Source organism: Trichosurus vulpecula, chromosome 2 (genome assembly GCF_011100635.1).
Source record: "Trichosurus vulpecula isolate mTriVul1 chromosome 2, mTriVul1.pri, whole genome shotgun sequence".
In the NCBI taxonomy this organism is placed as follows: Eukaryota; Metazoa; Chordata; class Mammalia; order Diprotodontia; family Phalangeridae; genus Trichosurus; species Trichosurus vulpecula.
This window is the reverse complement of record NC_050574.1, coordinates 388,668,008-388,685,678: the sequence shown is the minus strand read 5'-3', so window position 1 is coordinate 388,685,678 and position 17,671 is coordinate 388,668,008. Positions and strand designations below refer to the sequence as shown.

At 38.3% G+C, this 17,671-nt stretch overlaps 1 protein-coding gene across 4 annotated transcripts in view; it reads left to right on the top strand.

Annotated features, from left to right (window-relative positions):
• TMEM131 (transmembrane protein 131) overlaps nucleotides 1-15,848 on the top strand; it is a 274,512-nt gene extending 258,664 nt beyond the window's left edge. For 2 of the 4 annotated variants that reach the window (XM_036743186.1, XM_036743185.1), the window contains 10 exons: nucleotides 1,362-1,537; nucleotides 3,965-4,098; nucleotides 6,489-6,616; nucleotides 6,818-6,970; nucleotides 9,659-9,824; nucleotides 11,169-11,290; nucleotides 11,395-11,491; nucleotides 12,444-12,541; nucleotides 13,588-13,751; nucleotides 14,775-15,848. In XM_036743186.1, coding sequence (XP_036599081.1) covers nucleotides 1,362-1,537; nucleotides 3,965-4,098; nucleotides 6,489-6,616; nucleotides 6,818-6,970; nucleotides 9,659-9,824; nucleotides 11,169-11,290; nucleotides 11,395-11,491; nucleotides 12,444-12,541; nucleotides 13,588-13,751; nucleotides 14,775-15,062 — 1,526 coding nt within the window. In that variant the 3' untranslated portion in view covers nucleotides 15,063-15,848. The remainder of the gene's footprint in view (nucleotides 1-1,361; nucleotides 1,538-3,964; nucleotides 4,099-6,488; nucleotides 6,617-6,817; nucleotides 6,971-9,658; nucleotides 9,825-11,168; nucleotides 11,291-11,394; nucleotides 11,492-12,443; nucleotides 12,542-13,587; nucleotides 13,752-14,774) is intronic. The other 2 variants (XM_036743187.1, XM_036743188.1) reach the window with 2 other exon arrangements.
• Nucleotides 15,849-17,671: the final 1,823 nt, after the last annotated feature.

Below are 17,671 nucleotides of genomic sequence, written 5' to 3'. Positions count from 1 at the left end.
GTCCAATAATTTTTAAATTATCTCTCCTGGATCTATTTTCCAGGTCAGTGGTTTTTCCAATGAGATATTTCACATTGTCTTCCACTTTTTCATTCCTTTGGTTCTGTTTTATAATATCTTGATTTCTCATAAAGTCACTAGCTTCCACTTGCTCCAATCTAATTTTTAAGGTAGTATTTTCTTCTGTGGTCTTTTGGACCTCCTTTTTCATTTGGCTAATTCTGCCTTTCAAGGCATTCTTCTTCTCCTTGGCTTTTTGGAGCTCTTTTGCCCATTTGAGTTAGTCTGTTTTTTAGCGTGTTTTTCAGTATTTTGGGGGGTCTCCTTTATCAAGTCATTGACTTGTTTTTCATGATTTTCTTGCATCACCCTCATTTCTCTTCCCAATTTTTCCATGACTTCTCTAACTTGCTTTTCCACATCCTTTTTGAGCTCTTCCATGGCCTGAGAGCAGTTCATGTTTTTCTCGGAGGCTTTTGTTGCAGGCCCTTTGACTTTGTTGACTTCTTCTGGCTGTATGTTTTGGTCTTCTTTGTCACCAAAGAAAGATTCCAAAATCTGAGTCTGAATCTGAGACCATTTTCACTGCCTGCTCATGTTCCCAGCCAACTACTTGACCCTTGAGCTTTTTGTCAGGGTATTACTGCCTGTAGAGTAGAGACTACTTTGTCCCAAGCTTTAGGAGCCTTCTACTGCTGTTTTAAGAGCTACTTCTACACAGCAAGCTCTGCTACACCAGCTCTTCTCCTCCCCCAAGAACCGCCAACGCAGACCATGACTCAGATCCAAGCACGCTCTGCACTCCCGCTCTGATCCACTGCTTAATTCCTCCCACCTGGTGGGCCATGTCCCCAGGGCTGGTGCTGACTGTGCACTCCTTTCACTCCATTCTAGCAGTTCTACCCACTAACCTTCTCTGTTGTCTTTGGCATTTGTGGGTTGAGAAGTCTGGTAACTGCCACAGTTCAATGATTCAGGGCCCTGTGGCCTGTTCCGCCCGGTTCCCGGTCTGGTTCGTCCTGGCACGGCTCACGCTGGGCTCTGCTCTGCTCCCAGCTCTGTGCAATAGACCCTTCCCTGCAACCATCCAGGCTTTCCTGGGCTGGAGCCCTACTTCCCTCTGTTGTTTCGTGGATTCTGCAGCTCTAGAATTTGTTCAGAGCCATTTTTTATAGGTGTTTGAGGGACCTGGGGGAGAGCTCACGGAAGTCCCTGCTTTCCAGTTGCCATCTTGGCTCCGCCCCGCCTTGCTCGTTGATTCTTAAGGGTTAATATCTCTTAAAATCTTTTTTTTTTATTAGGGAATGGTTGTTGTTGTTGTTAAAGACTTAGAATCAGAAGTTTTGTTTTATTCTCCATAGGGAAAAGCAAGCCTCCTCAGCGCAAAGTCAAACCACTCAAGAAACGAGAGGAGAAGGAGAGAAGAGGAAAGGGGAGGCCACAAGAGGACGAGTTGAAAGATTCTTTGGCTGATGATGACAGTTCTTCTACCACCACAGAAACCTCAAATCCTGATACAGAACCACTTCTAAAAGAGGTACAAAACTACTAAAGCACAAGAGAGCCTTTCTGTAGCACAGAAGATAATGCATCATATAGACAGGAATGTTCTAGATAAAAATTAGACTCCAAGCATGTCTAAGTATTAGCCCATTCTAGCCACTTGACATCAAGCAAATCATCTTACCTAATGTCCTCTCCATTTCCCCAGAGGAAAATAAGGGACATCTATGACCCTCAGAGTTGTATTCGAGGGAACAACAGCGAAATTTAGAAGTGGGAGGAAGCTCTTTAAAAGTCACATTTTACCTGAAATCTGTAGCTTAAGCAATGTGTTTCAAAATTCAGGTGTCAAGAGGGAGAAACAGGAGGACTACTTTTGTATTTTATTATGTAGGTTTCTGTGTTTGACCAGGAGAAAATATTGGAACTGGCCAGTGAAGTACCTTTTTATTTCATGGTAGGATAATAAACTGATAGTTGCCAGATATCAGAGTATAATTTGTAAGATGGTATACAGTGATTCAGGGAAATTAGCATACTATTTTAATTTTGATATTCAGAATAATGCTGTTCCAATTAAATTTAGTATTGACAGATTCTTTATGAAGAATATGTATTTCAACATATTTTAGAAGATTCCCAATGTTATTGGCATTGATTGATTTTTTTAAATAGTCTCTATATACACATATATGTATATCTTTTACTTTTCACGTCAAGAAGGAAACTGACTTCCAACCTTAATGTTTCCTCACATTTGTTGTAAAGCATGTATGTTCTTAATGCTACATAAAAAATGATGATAATTTAAAGCAATTGTAAACAAATTTATGAGTTCCATATTTTATAAATATTGAATATATTTTAAACCCAGTTTAACTGACAAATCATTTGAAACTTCCTTAGACCTTCAGCTCTACTCTCTTGAACATCATCTCTCTGTTATTACCTCCTAACATTAGCCTCACAAACTGACTGATTCTCACCTTTGTACTTTGACTCAAATCATTTCCTCAGTCTTTCTATTCTACAGAAGTACTTGTTGATAGATTTTTATAAAGATTCAACTCAAAACTCTCTTCTTCCAAATTTTCCTGCTAAGTATAGTACCATGCTGCTTGCATCACCCTTTTCCTCCATTTTCTTACCCACTCATGTATAGAAGGTGACCTGTCCCAGTCATGAGACCTATTTCACCACTGGCATGTAACTTACCCTCTTCACCTGTCACTTTTCTCATATGGGGGCAAATCTTTCACCACCATCATCCATGGGGGGGGGGGGGATGTGCAGAAATCACTCTATAACTTAGATAAGTACATTATATAAATATGAATTGCTATTGCTATAGAGCCTCGTATCATTTACACATTGCTTTATAGTAGTATTGGGGTGGGAGGGTATGAAACATGTCCAACTAAGTATCACGCTTTGTGATGGAAGCCCTGTGTCTCCCCAAGTTCCCTATAAGGTGCTCATTAAAAAAATGTGATCAAGATATTTACCAGAAATAGGGGAAATGTGAAGGAAAATATATTTTCCAGGTTATTGCTCTGACTTAGCACCCTACAGGGTTGTAGAAATTAACAGTGGTGTATCATCCATTCAGATCCAGCTATGTCATTAATGATCATGATTTGCAAAGTTGGAAATTGTTCTGGGATGGGTCTGACTTAGGCCAGTCTCCTAGCAGTCTAGGTTTAATTCCGCAGATAAATGGGATACTCAGGTCATTCAGCACTTAGCCATAGCAGAAGGATATTCCATAAGGACAGGCAGCGAGGAGACCTCACACTGATTTAGCTGAACTCTTGCAATCATTACCCCCCACATCCCCATGGCCACTTTGTACTCAGGTTAGAAGTTCTTGGTCTCTTGAGCCAACAAAGTCTCAAGGAATGTCTCTATATCACTTAAAAAATGTTGCATATTAGGAAGGGGGAAATGGGGTTTGAAGATGCTGCACCTACTACAGGAAGACTGTGGGAAATTAATTGATCATGCTCAGTCAGCTTGGCAGGGGTCATTTCAGCATTAGAAAAACACATTCCCTTGTTGGTCATCTCAATGAAGGTTATAGATTTGAATGGACTTAGGGACTAAACTTGTCCCTTACTGAAGGTGTCCCTTAAGGTAAAGATTTGGACATGTTACCAAAGGGTTATATTAGTTTATATTTTTATAGCCTATGCTACCCTTAATGAAATCAAGGCTTTGTGAATAAAAGTTACCATTTTGTCCTTTTCCCCAGGATATCTGCATAAGTGACATTTGTGTTCTTTGTCACTTACCCAATTCCAACCAAAAAAGAAACATTTTCTCTTTGAGAAGCTTGGCCAGGCTAAGATGGCCCATTGTAAAAAGATAATGACAGTAGTCATTGTGCTTATAATAAGGGTGCAGGTTCATTTGATGATCTTATGTCTAGTCCAACTAAACAGATGTGTAAACAATTTTACAGGATCCAGAACGACAAAAAGGAAAACAACCTGCGCCTGACAAACAGGGAAGTGAAATGTCTCAAGTGAAACAGAAAAGCAAAAAGCTCTCAGCAAATGTGAAAAAAGAGACCCCAGCAGACGTAAAACCCCTCAGGTAACACGCGCAAGAAAATCAACACATGTAGAATAATGCTGCTCCAAGCTTCAGGGCATCGCAGAGCCCTCTGCAAGGTCAGGGAAGTCTGATCACAGCAGAAGGTGGCGGTGTGTGTGTGAGTCTTGTCTTTTGGCCTTGTGGTTGCAACTTCTCATTTAGAGAACTTCTGTAGAGAGACATAAATGATATGGACTTTACATGCTAAGAGGGTGCATGGTATATACTGGGGAAAGAGCTCTTGATATGAAGTTAGACATCCTGATTTCGAATCTCAGCATTGCCACAATCAGGTCAGAGAACCTCTGTCACCTTAGTTTCTCCATCCATAAACATGAGGCAATCGACCTACATGCTCTCTTTCAGAGAGCTCCCTTCCAGTTCCAAAAATAGGACATTTCTTTTTTGTTCATTAAAAATTGCATCTGTTAGTCACTAATTTCTCAGTATTCCCAAGAAACTTTTTAAGACTCTGAGTTGCAGAGTAGGTCTCAAATTGTAGTGGAGAGGGATGTTCCTCACTGGAAATGCATCACCTAGATGAAGTGACAGGTCCAACAAAAACAACAACAATAATTGGACTGAATATTGAGTGGTTTTCTAAGGTGAAGTGTGTAATGAACACTGAAGTCACACTGCAGGCTCTGCCATCCATTGTGGCTTGGAACCTGGCACAAAATTTAACAGTATTAGACCCTATTCAAGGAAGTTAATAATACTTTCATTTAAAATAATAATCACAGTCCCATTGCACAGACTCCAAAAAATACCTAACAACAAAGCTTCGCTGTATTTGTTTTACCATTCTCCTGTGCACACCTTGATCCAAATGTGTCACTAGAGGGCATGATGGGCTAATATTTCAGAGAGAAGAACAGAACAGGAAAATACTAAATGACATTACTTTTGTAAAATTAAGTAAAACATGGTACCTGCACGGTTTTATTTTACCTCTCCAACATGAACCCCTTTGCATAATAGGATCACATGGCCTTATTGATCAGTAATTTTAAGACACCAAAAGATTTCATAGTAGAGCTCTTTCAGTACTTTGGAAAAGTACAGAGTCAACACATAAATCGTCAACCTTTAAATCCAAACAACCACTACAATGCTAGAAAAGTAATGTGGTACACATGCAATCCATCTGTAACTTACAAACCCCACGCAAAAGTCTGTCTTCCTTACCACTGCACACACCGCAACACTGCCAGAGACTTTAGGGCAACTCTCATCAGAGCAGTTTATTAAAGATGGTGGTGACTGGGAGGGCTGTTAGAGAATCTGGGGGCTGAGAAGTGTAAGTAAAGAAGAAACTAAGAAAACTGGGAATCACTTCAGGGGATTTAATCTCAGTATTGGACTCTCAGGTATCATAAACTGTTTTATTTCACTTTGTTCTCCTGAAATTCTACCAGTTTAAAACACCTACTTTATAAAAATAGAAATACTTATGGGGAGCTTATAGGACAATCCATCAATTACACATTATTCTGAAATGATTCAATCCTGAAGCTTTTATCCTAACCTGACAGGCAGATAGGTGGCACAGGAGATTGAGCACCTACCTGAAGGATGAAAGACTGAAGTGCAAATCCAGCTTCAAGACACCTAGTAGCTCTGTGACCCTGGGCAAGTCACTTAATCTTGCTCTGCCTCAGCTCCTCATCGATAAAATGGCAATAATAGGAGCGTCTGCCTCCAATGTTATTGTGAAGATCAAGAGACATGATAGTAAAGCACTTTGTGAGCCTTAAAGCGCTGTATAAATTATTATTAATTATTATTATCCAGATGAGATTGTCTATCTGGAGGGAAGAGGAGTTTTGTAGGAAAGGTATTTCCAGCACCTTTGGAGTTGGTACGCACTTGGGTGGATGCTGCAGAGATACGTGGGAGAGCACCAAAGGCAAACTTCTCTTTCAGAAATTTTTCCTAGTTCCAACACTGATCCCAGGAAAAGGAAGGAAGTCATTTCTCCTTTTATTTCTTGTACCATTTGACCTCGTGTTTCCACAAGTCAGACCAGTTGAATTACATTAACAAGAGGTTTTTTTTACACTATTCTGGGAATCTTAATCATCATTTATAACACTATTTCTATAAGACTGTACTTTTGAATTCCAGATGGTTGACTTACAAACAAACACAACTCATTCCTAAATTGAGGTCTGCCTGTAAATAGCTACAGAGTTAACAGAGACAGCTTTAAAATGTACATTTTCAGTGACTCTAAAGGGTTCAGCATAATCCTTACATATTTACACGTTATCAAAAGCATCCCTTAAAAATTTTTTTTAAATCCTTTAAATGTCAAATGACACTCCTGTCCAGGCATTAAAAACAAAGAAGGGATAAATCTGAATCTCACACCCATGATTGCATTTCAGTTCATTGGAGCTACCATATACCCCACCAATGGAAAATAAACAACGCAAAAACCTCCCAACCAAGAGTACTCTTCAGCAGCATACATTGACAAGTGGATCTAAATCACGAAATCCACAGAAAACAAGAGGTATTGTTCATTTTATCTTATTACAACATCTCTTTTGTGTTTTGATGGTAAAAATAAAACTACTGCTTAGAAACCATATTGATTGAGGTGGTTTCTTGATTCCTAGGTATATAAATATTTTAAGAGGTATATTTTAAAATAGGGCTAGGAGAGAAGGATTCTCTTGCATTAATGGCCATGTTACTATTTGATTTTGTGCAGGTACAAATAATAAGTTAGTGGACAACAGGCCACCTGCCCTAGCAAAATTTCTCCCTGGTGGTCAAGAACTAGGCAACACCAGCAGCTCAGAAGGGGAAAAAGACTCTCCCCCACCAGAGTGGGATTCTGTGCCAATTAATAAAACCGGCAGCTGTAAGTACACTGAGTTAGAGACCAAAGTAGTCTATTTAATGATGAAGAAAAATTAATATTATATCTGTACAGTTTTTATAAAAACTAGTGTGCATCGCTTTAAGAAAACCTGTCATGCAAAATGCTGCATTTACAAAACAAGTTAGGGGGTGATTATTCACCTTTCAAGTCTCCTTTGCTTTCTAAAAGGATTTAATATTGATATCCTTTAAATAGTACATTTAAAATGTAATTCTTTGTATCAATATTTTAACTGAATTTTGGATTTTATTACTTTCTCTATTAATTTCTTTTACCTTAGTTGTCAACATAAGCCTATTATGATTTAGAATAAGAACCACCTCCTTATGCAGTGTAGGACCATGCTGTACAGAAGTTACATCGTAAACTTGTAGAGGACATGAAATTAGGATCTAAAATGAAAGACAATAAAGTCAAAGATATTGATGTCGATGTTATTCTAGGCCTAGAATAGAGGCACAGGACCTTGCAATGGGCATTTTTGTTTTGTTTTGGCCATTCTGTCTTGATCCCATATTTTGTCTGCTTTTTATTAGAGAGGAGGTCATAGAGAAGGAAAGAGAGGTGTAGTACCAAAGGAGCAATAAAATATATTGAAGTGTGGAAACCTCATGGTCCTCCTGCCATGCCTCATTCAGGCATGAGAGTGACACGAGGTTCTCTGAGGCCATCCCCATGGAATGGAAATGCCCCCAAGGTCTGCTGAAAGAGAAAGGCTGCAAGGACAGTTCTGGCCACAGATTGTCCAAGGACCAGCCCAGCTAAGTTCAGAGAGGCTAACAGTCACTAGTAGGGTGATCACTTTGGAAGTAGCTTTTCAGCCATGGAGATCCACCCATGAGACAAAATAAAATTCAAAATGGCCTTAAGTATTGTGCAGACCCTTTCTTCAGTTACAGTGGCAGACTGTCACCAAAAAAGGATAGTAGATGCTAAGAATCCAACAGTTAGTAGATAGTCTACAGACATTAATTTAACTCTTGGTCATCTAAGTATAAGATCTTTGTCCATCAATCAGGTTGCTGATAAGCATTAAGACAGACTGTATAATATGATGGTTCCATCATAGCACGCTTCCATCTCTCTTACTATGAGTATAACTGAGGAAGTTGAACTAAGGTCAGTTAATAAATGGTAAGCACCTACTATATAGCTAGGCTTTATGCTAAGCACAGTGTATACAAAGAAAAACAAGACAGTCCCTGCCCTGGAGCGTGTTACAATCCAATGAGAGAGACAACATGCAAACAACTATGTACAAGCTATATATTGGCAGTGCATTAGGCAGCTTCTGCTTTCCATCAGAGAGGAATACTGTTTCTTGGATGGTAAAGCATCCCTCTATAAAAACCATGCATGAGTGGTTCGATGGCCAGATTTGTTAATATTGGCGTAGTACTTGAAGCTTTGCCAATAGTTGGCTTTATGGGAGGTGAAATGCACTTTTCCCCATTAATATTACTATTTTAATCAAACGAAGGAGGTGGGGTGTGAAGCTATCATTTAAGCTAATAAGTAATGGAAATTTAAGACAAACAATGGCTCTAGCCTTAGTGTTAACAAAGGGCATTTGAGGCCATTAGTAACACTGCGCTGCTCCTGACCTTCTTATTGGTCCCTCTCATTCTTTTTCTCTGCACCTACTCTCTTCTTCCCCTCATTTTTCTCCTTTTTTCTTTCTTCTCCTCTGCATGGATGTTGGACCTTCTGTTAGTCCCAGAAGGAATTTCTTATTCAAGCTGTCAGTCAACAAAGATTGATGAACTCTGTTGGAGATATTTACATAAAATACAATATAGGTAAAATTGCAGGTTTAGGAAATGTCAGTAGCATCATGTCCGAGGAATAATAATTAAATCAGAGTTACAGTAGAAACAAGTAGGAAGCTGTAGAAAGGAAAATTGATAGAATTTTCATTGGAAAGTACTGTAATGGTGCACTGCACAATTTAAACATCAGCCTAAGAGGAGATATATTATCCCCTGCATTTGATGGACTCTGAATAACTATATTTTGATAAAAGTATTTCTATCTGATGTAAAATAATTCAATCACTTTTTAGAAATAGCTATTCAAGGGCCAAAAGCATTAGGACCATTTTCTCCTTGTACAACTGAGACCTCTGTGTGAGAGGTGCATGAATATGAGCAACTTTGATAACAGGGCCTTCTAAGAACATCCTTAGAATAATCAAGGGTTGGATCTTAACAGTGTCTACTTGTAAAACTACCAGTAACAGAAAATATCAAAGGTATAACCAAATAAAAGTGGCTTTTTGCCCCATGCAGCCCATGTTGGAGTCATGGTGAGTCTTCCTAGTCCCCCGCCCTCCATGCTGTTGCTTCTGTTGCCTAGGAACTAGAGGATTCCTCACCTCCTCCTGTCAGATATAGAAAGAGGTGAAGGAAGCAAAGTGGTAGGAGAGTCATGAGAATCCAGCAAAATTCACTACTGTTGATCATCCTTGAGTTCAGATTAAAGTCAAATATGGAATTTATCATTTCTGCAACCTTATTGCAGAGGTACATATTAGCTTTCAGTCCTTTATTTCCATAAGTTGAGCTTCAGGCCTCTATAAACGGTGCTCCCAAAGTTTTACCTCAAGGTAAGACTGGTGTAATAAGAATGAAAGTATTAAATTAATGAGACCTCTTTTTAATTTCTCAGCTACTGATAGTCTTTATAAATTGTCTCTGCAAACCCTCAACGCAGACATTTTCTTGAAGCAACGACAGACCTCACCAACACATGCCTCTCCATCTCCACCCCCTACATCTTTCTCCTATGTGCCCCGAGGATCTTACAGCAGTATTGTCAACAGCAATACCAGCAAGTAAGTGGAGATCTCTACTTCCTGTTAAAAAAGATTTTTTAGACATACTCATTTATAGGTGTATTAAAATAATATTACTTTTAAGGAAGCCAAATGTTTAGCCTAGTTCTGTTACATATTTAATATTTGACATCTTCAACAAAATAGGGAATTTTCAGTAGCTACAGGCTGGGGGGCGGTGGGGACAGCTAGGTGGTACAGTGGATAGAGCACTGGCCCTGGAGTCAGGAGGACCTGAGTTCAAATCCAATCTCAGACACTTGACACTTACTAGCTGTGTCAGCCTGGACAAGTCACTTAATTGCAATTGACTCTTAAACAAATAGCTGGAGGCTGATCAAAGATAATTAAGTTTTTCCCAGTTTGAGGCATTGTGTAATGATGCATTATTGTTATATCAGTTTAGTTCTTGATTTTAAATTATCTATTGGGTGGTTTTATTTGTGAAACAGTCATTTGTTTACAAGGAACCTGTTGAAAAAATTGCCCCCAAATCATCTCTTTTTCTATAGTCTTTAATAGCCATAAGATAAAGAGAGTACTCTTGTACATTTTCTTCTTTTTTTCACATTTTTAGAATCTCTTGTAATTCCTTAACGAAGTCAGTTCCCTGATGACTTTTTACCTCCACCCGGGAATCCCTTATTTCTTACCTGAACCCATAAATTCTAGTTTTTTAGAATCCTGAAAGTGTTTTATGATGTTAGATTGCAGAGGACCAGAATACCACAGAGGGACTTACACAAGTGACGTCAGTTAGCCTCTCTCCATCACTAACTGTAGAAGTGGGATTATAATTGACAACCAGGCGCAGTATGACAGAGTTGTGTAAATGAGAAGTATCGAACCCAAGCCCTGCAACCCTCCCCCAGGCAGCCCAACCCAGATTAAACATAATTGGGAAATATTTAACAAAATAAATAAAAATACAATAAAACTTAGACAATATTACATTTTAAAAACCAAGTCACTATGCAGTTCCCCCAGGAATCCTGTGGCTCCCAATTCTGTGTTTAACACCACTGTTGTAAAGGACTCACAGGAATTGTGGGATTTAGAGGCAAAAAGGGCCTCAAAGATCATGTGACCAGACTGAGGTCACCCACATAGTAATCAAGTAACAGTAGAGGACTTGGATTCCAGGGTTGACTCTGCTGCGTCCAGCTTGTATGAAGGTGGTCAAGTCACTAAAGTGTCATCATTTTAAAATAAGAGAATGTGATTATTTCAAGGGTCTGAAGCTCTAAAACTATAATCTTAAGGTATTCATATATTTCTAAAATAAATGTAGACTCCTTCTAATGCTAAAAATAATTCATTTTTCTTATTTTTCTTTCATTTAAGTGAATCAGAAATGAAGCAGCCTAATGGTAACAAACACAAATTGTCAAAGACAGCTTCACTTCCAGGCAGGAATGGTAATCCTACATTTGCAGCTGTTGCAGCAGGTTATGACAAGAGCCCAGGTAATTGGTCATACTTTTGAAATAATAATAATGACAGTGTATTGCTTAATTGTCTTTAGTCTTATTAGACTGGAATTTGATTTAATTGGTTTTCATTGTTGCAGGTGGGAGTGGACTAACAAAAGTGTCTTCAAATAAAGCAGATATTTCTGGCAGTATCAGCATTTCACATACACCCGTTGACAGTGATGGCTCAGACAGGTATCATTCATTTCCCATTTCTAACTATTAAAGTTTACTTCAAATCAAGTTTATATTTCACACATAGATATGCCTCAGCACATTTGTTCATGAATTACAAGTAAGATTGTTTGTCAGAAATGGTATCAAGCTGTTGTGCTTGCTTTTTTCTAAAATAAAATAGTCCATTGCGTTCCTCAACCCTACTTAGCAGTTATATCCTAAATCTCCTATCCAGTTTCCCAGCGTCAGTCAGTTGTTTAGAAGCAGAGTTGAGGAAGCTACTTAGCTGTTCCCTCAGGGGATTTTCTGACACGGGGAATGAGAAAAGCTCGGCTCATGTTTGATGCAAGAGGAGGCTGCCGTGACTGAAACTTCATGTGTGATTGATACAGCATTGAAGTGATATTTGCTGCCATTTTAAGTGCATGCTTATTGTTCCGCTTTGTTAGGCTCAATTACAAAGCTGAGATCCAATTACGAGAGATTAGAGAAGAAAATATATTGAAAGGAAGTAAATGTTTGTATGTCTTACAGTATGTCTAATCATTATAAATGGTAGAATTTCACTCTAATGGATTGCACCTTTTTTTTTTTTAAACAAAAGTGAAAAGTTTTGTACAATATAATACTATGCACTTATTAGGTACTCAGTAGATATTCATTGGTTGGTAAATTTTCCCCAAAATATTTTACAGTATGTGATCAGAAATTAAGAAATTTCTTTAAATCTTAAGTATAGAAAAGTATTCATTTTTTTTTGCCAGGTCTTCTTGCTATCAGCTATACTATATAAACAGCCCAGCACTTCTAGAAATCCACAAATAAACCATTGTGGTATACCACTTTTCAATTATTTGGTTTTTTGGCTTAATATTTGATTGCCCAAGCCAGTTTATTATATTTTTTGTAATGAATTTGTTTTCACTAATATTTATACATTTTTGTTGCATTTTCTTCCTGTATTATTTAGCTCTGGTTTGTGGAGTCCCATCAGCAACCCAAGCAGTCCTGACTTTACACCTCTCAATTCATTCTCAGCCTTTGGGAATTCTTTTAATCTAACTGGCGGTGAGTGTTTGACACTAAACTAGTAACTAATCAGCCATGGGACGTAGAAAGTAGCTCATTTCTTTCAGTATAAGCCAAGAAGGAAGGAATGAAGGTCGATGGCTCAGAATCTGCATGAAGAAAGGCTTTAAATGCAAAGGAAAACACATTTGCCATTTTAATAGAGAACTGAAAATAATATTGTTATGAGTATAGTCCAGAATTCATAGAAGTATAAGAAATAGAGTTCTGTCTTGAGAGAAGAAAATTAGCATTATTCCTCTGGATTGAAGTAAATTAAAATGAAGGTTTGGGTTTTTGTGTGTCATGGACCATTTTTTCAGAATGTTTTTAGATAATTGAAGGAAATGCTGCATTTCAGTTAGAGGTGACAGTAAAGATATTATTTTTTGTGCCATCTAAGCTCATAGACCCCCCCCAAAATCTATACTTAGATTTAGAACCCCTTGTTTAGGGGTAGTGGGCTTTTTTTATTTTTACTTTTGGAGTTTCCTTAATCCTTATACTAACCCTTAGAGTCAGGAACTTCTCAGTGCCTTATCATTAATCACAATATTATGCCTCTTATGGAAGAATTAAAAGGACAATGGCAGAAACCTTCATACGGAAAGATTTCTCCCACACACCTATCCCATTCACCTCAAAGTTTAGTTTTAGAAAATGGTTTTTATCCATATACTACAGCACCATAGTAGAAAACAATGAAACAGTATTTCTCTAAAATAATGACTTCTGGGGTCACAATAGCTGGTATGCCTAATCCCTTCCTAACTTTAAGAAAGGTAAATAGCATTACCTAATAATGCTTAGAAATTACACTTGGATACAACTTATTGACACTTAGATACTCTATTTTAAAACTGCAGGTATGCACAATAAAATAGGACTTCTTAAAATTATGTGACAGGACTAAGTTATGTGCCTAGCGTACAGTAGGAGCTCCACAGATATTTATAAAAGGAACGTTATTATCTTTTAAGTTCTCCATCAGTCTAAGTAGCACTTGCATAATGAAGAAAGGATTTGCCATTCTTGTTTCATTTCAGAGGTTTTCAGCAAGCTTGGGCTGTCTCGGTCTTCCTTCAGTCAGGATACCCAAAGAAATTGGAGTGAATTTAGCCACGTCCCCTCCTACCTTTGGGACACTTCAACCACCGACTCTGCCCCTTCTTGGCCCACTAGTTCAGGTTCCCCAACTCATACGACTTCGGTAAGTACCTGTGTTCTTTAGAATTATTGGTCTTTGTCATCACACACTAATGTTACCATTGTTGAAGTCGAGCATAATTTCAAACAGTTTTCTGCACATCAAATAGCAATGTTTCAACTGAAGCTGGAGGTAAGCACTTCTGCTTCCCAACTTTCTGTAATATCCCTTGCTGCTGGCACACTACTAAAATGTATTTGTTACCCCACATCCACCACCAAAAAAACCCCATACACACATCTATGGCAGGGTCTTTGCATGTTACACCATTGGATGGGACATTGGGGAGGGGCAAGAAGCTCTAGGTAGAACACGTAATTAAACCCCCCAGATTCTCTCACAGTTTTTGTTGTTGGTGAGTCCTTTCATTTTGAATATATAATATTCTCCTCTTGATAAATTGGAGCGATTATCAACTTCTTTCAAAATTTCTCTAATTACTGAAAGGGGGAAGGCTATCTTTTTACATGGCTACTTATCAAATTATTGTTGTATTGAATAATAGGCCAGGTTGAGACCTGGCTGCAAGTTTTCTAAGTAAAGTAGTCTTCTCTAGTAATTTAAATTCTCTAGTAAATTAAATTCTCCAGAATTTAATTTATTCTGGTTCTTTTTTTCTTTTAACAAAACCCTGGAATGCAGAAACATTTTTGCATTTCACATATGCATTTTTTTAATCGTCTGTTATGTGATCCTGTAAGAAGATAGTTTCTCAACAAAATTCATTTTTATTGGTAGAAAAACCTGCATTGAGGCATTAAAGAAAAAAGGTAAACATTTAAGTGGCCTAGTTTCTAATATTTGGTTTTAAATTAGAATTTGAATTTTGAAGGTACCATGAACTGTCTTTAGATTATGAGATCTATCTCACTAGAATGTAGCTCTAACACCTCTGATACGTGTTTTAAATTCAGATAAGCAGAAAAAAACCTATGGCATTCTTATTATATTGTGATTAACATTAGCCACATAGACATTTTAATGAAGTTTGAATGATCATCTGTGTGAACTTTTTTTTTTTTTTAGTCAATCCTCGGCAACTCCAGTAGCCTGTGGTCCACCTCCACCCCGTTTAGCAATTCCATTTGGTCAAGCAATCTCAACAGTTCCCTTCCTTTCACCACGCCAGCTAATACACTGTCAAGCATTGATCTGATGGGTAATGAAAACTCCCCCACTCCTCCTACCACTACTCTCCCCAACCCAGCTGATGATATGGGACAGACCTATAATCCATGGCGTATATGGAGTCCAACAATTGGAAGAAGAAGCTCAGATCCTTGGTCTAATTCACACTTTCCTCATGAGAATTAAAATTGGGTAAAAAAAAAAAAAGGTACTCATCCAGATCATGATATGCCAATTTTTGAGACATCTTTAGGCTATTATTCTCACTGCTTCCCACCCTCTCCTCCTCTCATCCATCCTGCCTTCCCTTCCCAGTCCATACCCTTGCAAAACAGTTATGAACAAGTCAGGCTTTTTATCACTTTGTTCCTTTCAAATCTTTCTTGCAATTATGATAGTGTGAGATTTGCTGTTGTGCTTAAGAAAAAGTCTGGGTTTAGCCACCACCTCTAATGAGACCTGTAAATCTGAGCAACTTCGTTATTATCAAAATTTTTGTCATCAGTCCTTTTATTTGCTGTACAAACAAAAATTGGACATTACATCTAAAGAAATAATTTGAGTTATTCAGAAGTCCTGGCATGTGACAGTTTTATTAAATTAACAGGTTTGGTTCTTAAATAATTTTTCCCAGTATTATGCGCCAAAATCTAATTTAAAGAAATATATACGCACTTTGTGCTGAAAATACAGAGTATTTTTTTAAAGTAAGGCTGTCTTCATTTAAAAGCAGATTACAGAAATGTAAGACAATGTCGAGCAAAAGTGGATGAATGTAAAAACATTCTGTTGAGACCATAGACATTTTCTGTGCTGTTTGTACTTGAGGTATGGAACATTTGTAAACCTGAATTCATTTTAAAGTTGAACTGAAATGCACATAACCAAGTCTTGAGATACAAGATTGAAATGTGTATTTCTTAAAATACAACTTTGCATTGTACTTTGAAATAAATGATGCTTTTTTCAAAACCTGGTATCATTTTTAAACATAAGAAGCATATATGAATTCTCAGCTCATAAGAAATCATCATGCCACTGTCCTTACTTTGGGAAAGTCACATGTAAGGGTCAGGTGAAAGTGAAATTTTTGTAACAGCTGTCATCATGGACACCTTTATAATCTGACTGAATTACCATGTATTTCAAAGGTAATCACCAAAGGACCTAGATAGAAAATTAAATAAAATCATACCATTTGAATCCATCTTGAAGTCATGTAGTTAGTGATCATTCAGTCAGTCAATAAGCATTTATTAAGCGCCTACTATTTCTCAGACATTATACTGAGGATACAAAGGTTTAGAAAAAAAAGTCCCTGCTCTAATGGGGAAAACAACCTGTAAATAACAAAGAACAAACAAGATGTATTCCAGAGAAAATGGAGATGATCAGCAGTAGGAAGGCACTAGCCATTATGGGGATCAGGAAGGGCCGAGGGCAAAAGGTAAGATTTTTAGCTGAGACTTGAAGGAAGCTAGAGAAGTTAGGAGGTGAGAACTAGGAGGGACAGAAAGTAGAAGCGCCAGGGAAAGCAAGGAAGTCAGTGTCATTGGATCTTAGAGTTCATGGGTAGGAGGTGTGAGGAAGAAGGAGGCTGGAAAGGTAAGGAGGAGCCAGGTAGGAGGATTTAAAAACCAAACAGATTTTATACTTGATCTAAGAGGCAGTAGGGAGCCCTTGAAGTTTATTGATTGGGGGGGGGGGGCGGGGTAACATGGTCAGACTTGTAATTTAGAAAGATCTCTGATAACTGAGTGGGGGATGCACTGGAATGGAGAGAGCCTTGAGGCAGGAAGACCAACCAGCAGAATATTCTGATAGTCCAGGCATGAAGTGATAAGGGTCTGCACCAGTCTGGTGGCAGCGTCAGAGGAGAGAGGGGTATAGTCAAGGGATGTTGTAAAGGTACAAACAGTGGGACCTGGATTGGGGGGAGAGAGGGTTGGAGAGATGAGAGAGTGAAGAGTCAATGATGACAGTCTAGGTTGTGAGCCCGAGTGGGAGGATAGTGGTATCCTCAGCAGTAATAGCGAAAGTAAGAAGAGGGGAGGATTTGAGAGCTAAAGGTAATGCACTTTTGGGTATTGAGACCCCTGCTTCCTACTTCACTGAAGTTTAAGAGTTCAAGATGGAAGACTAAAGGTCAGGAAGGAACTTGGGGCAAACAAGAAAATCTGAGAATCAACTGTATGGAAATGAGAATTGAAACCAAGGGGTTACTCAGATCACCGAATGAAAAAGTATAGCTAGAGAAGAGGGCTGAAAACAGAGTCCTGTTGGACACTCACCTGAACATGACCTGGATGAAGATCTAGCAAAAGAGACTAAGAAAGAATGATCAGACAGGTAGGAGAACCAGGAGAGGGCAGTATCATGAAAATCTGGCAAGAAGAGGATTATCAACAGTGTCAGAGCCTACAGAGAGATGGAGGATGATAACTGAGAAAAGACCATTGGATTTGCGGTTAGCAGATTGTTGGTCACTTTGGAGAGAGCAATTGGAGTTGAATGGTGAAGTCAGAAGCCAGACTGCAGAGAGCTAATAAGGAAGTAAAAGGAAAGGAAGTAGAGGCATCAATTATAAACAGCCTTCTTTAATTCCACCAGGAAAGGGAGAGAAAAAAAGGTGTGTGTATGTGTGCGCGTGTGTGTGTACATACACATGCAAATGCCTGTATGTGTGTGTATATATATATGTATATATAAAATATATGACAATAGCTAACAGGGATTGATAGATCAAGCTAGAGTTTCTTGAGGATGGGGAAATACGCACATGTTTGTAAGCAATA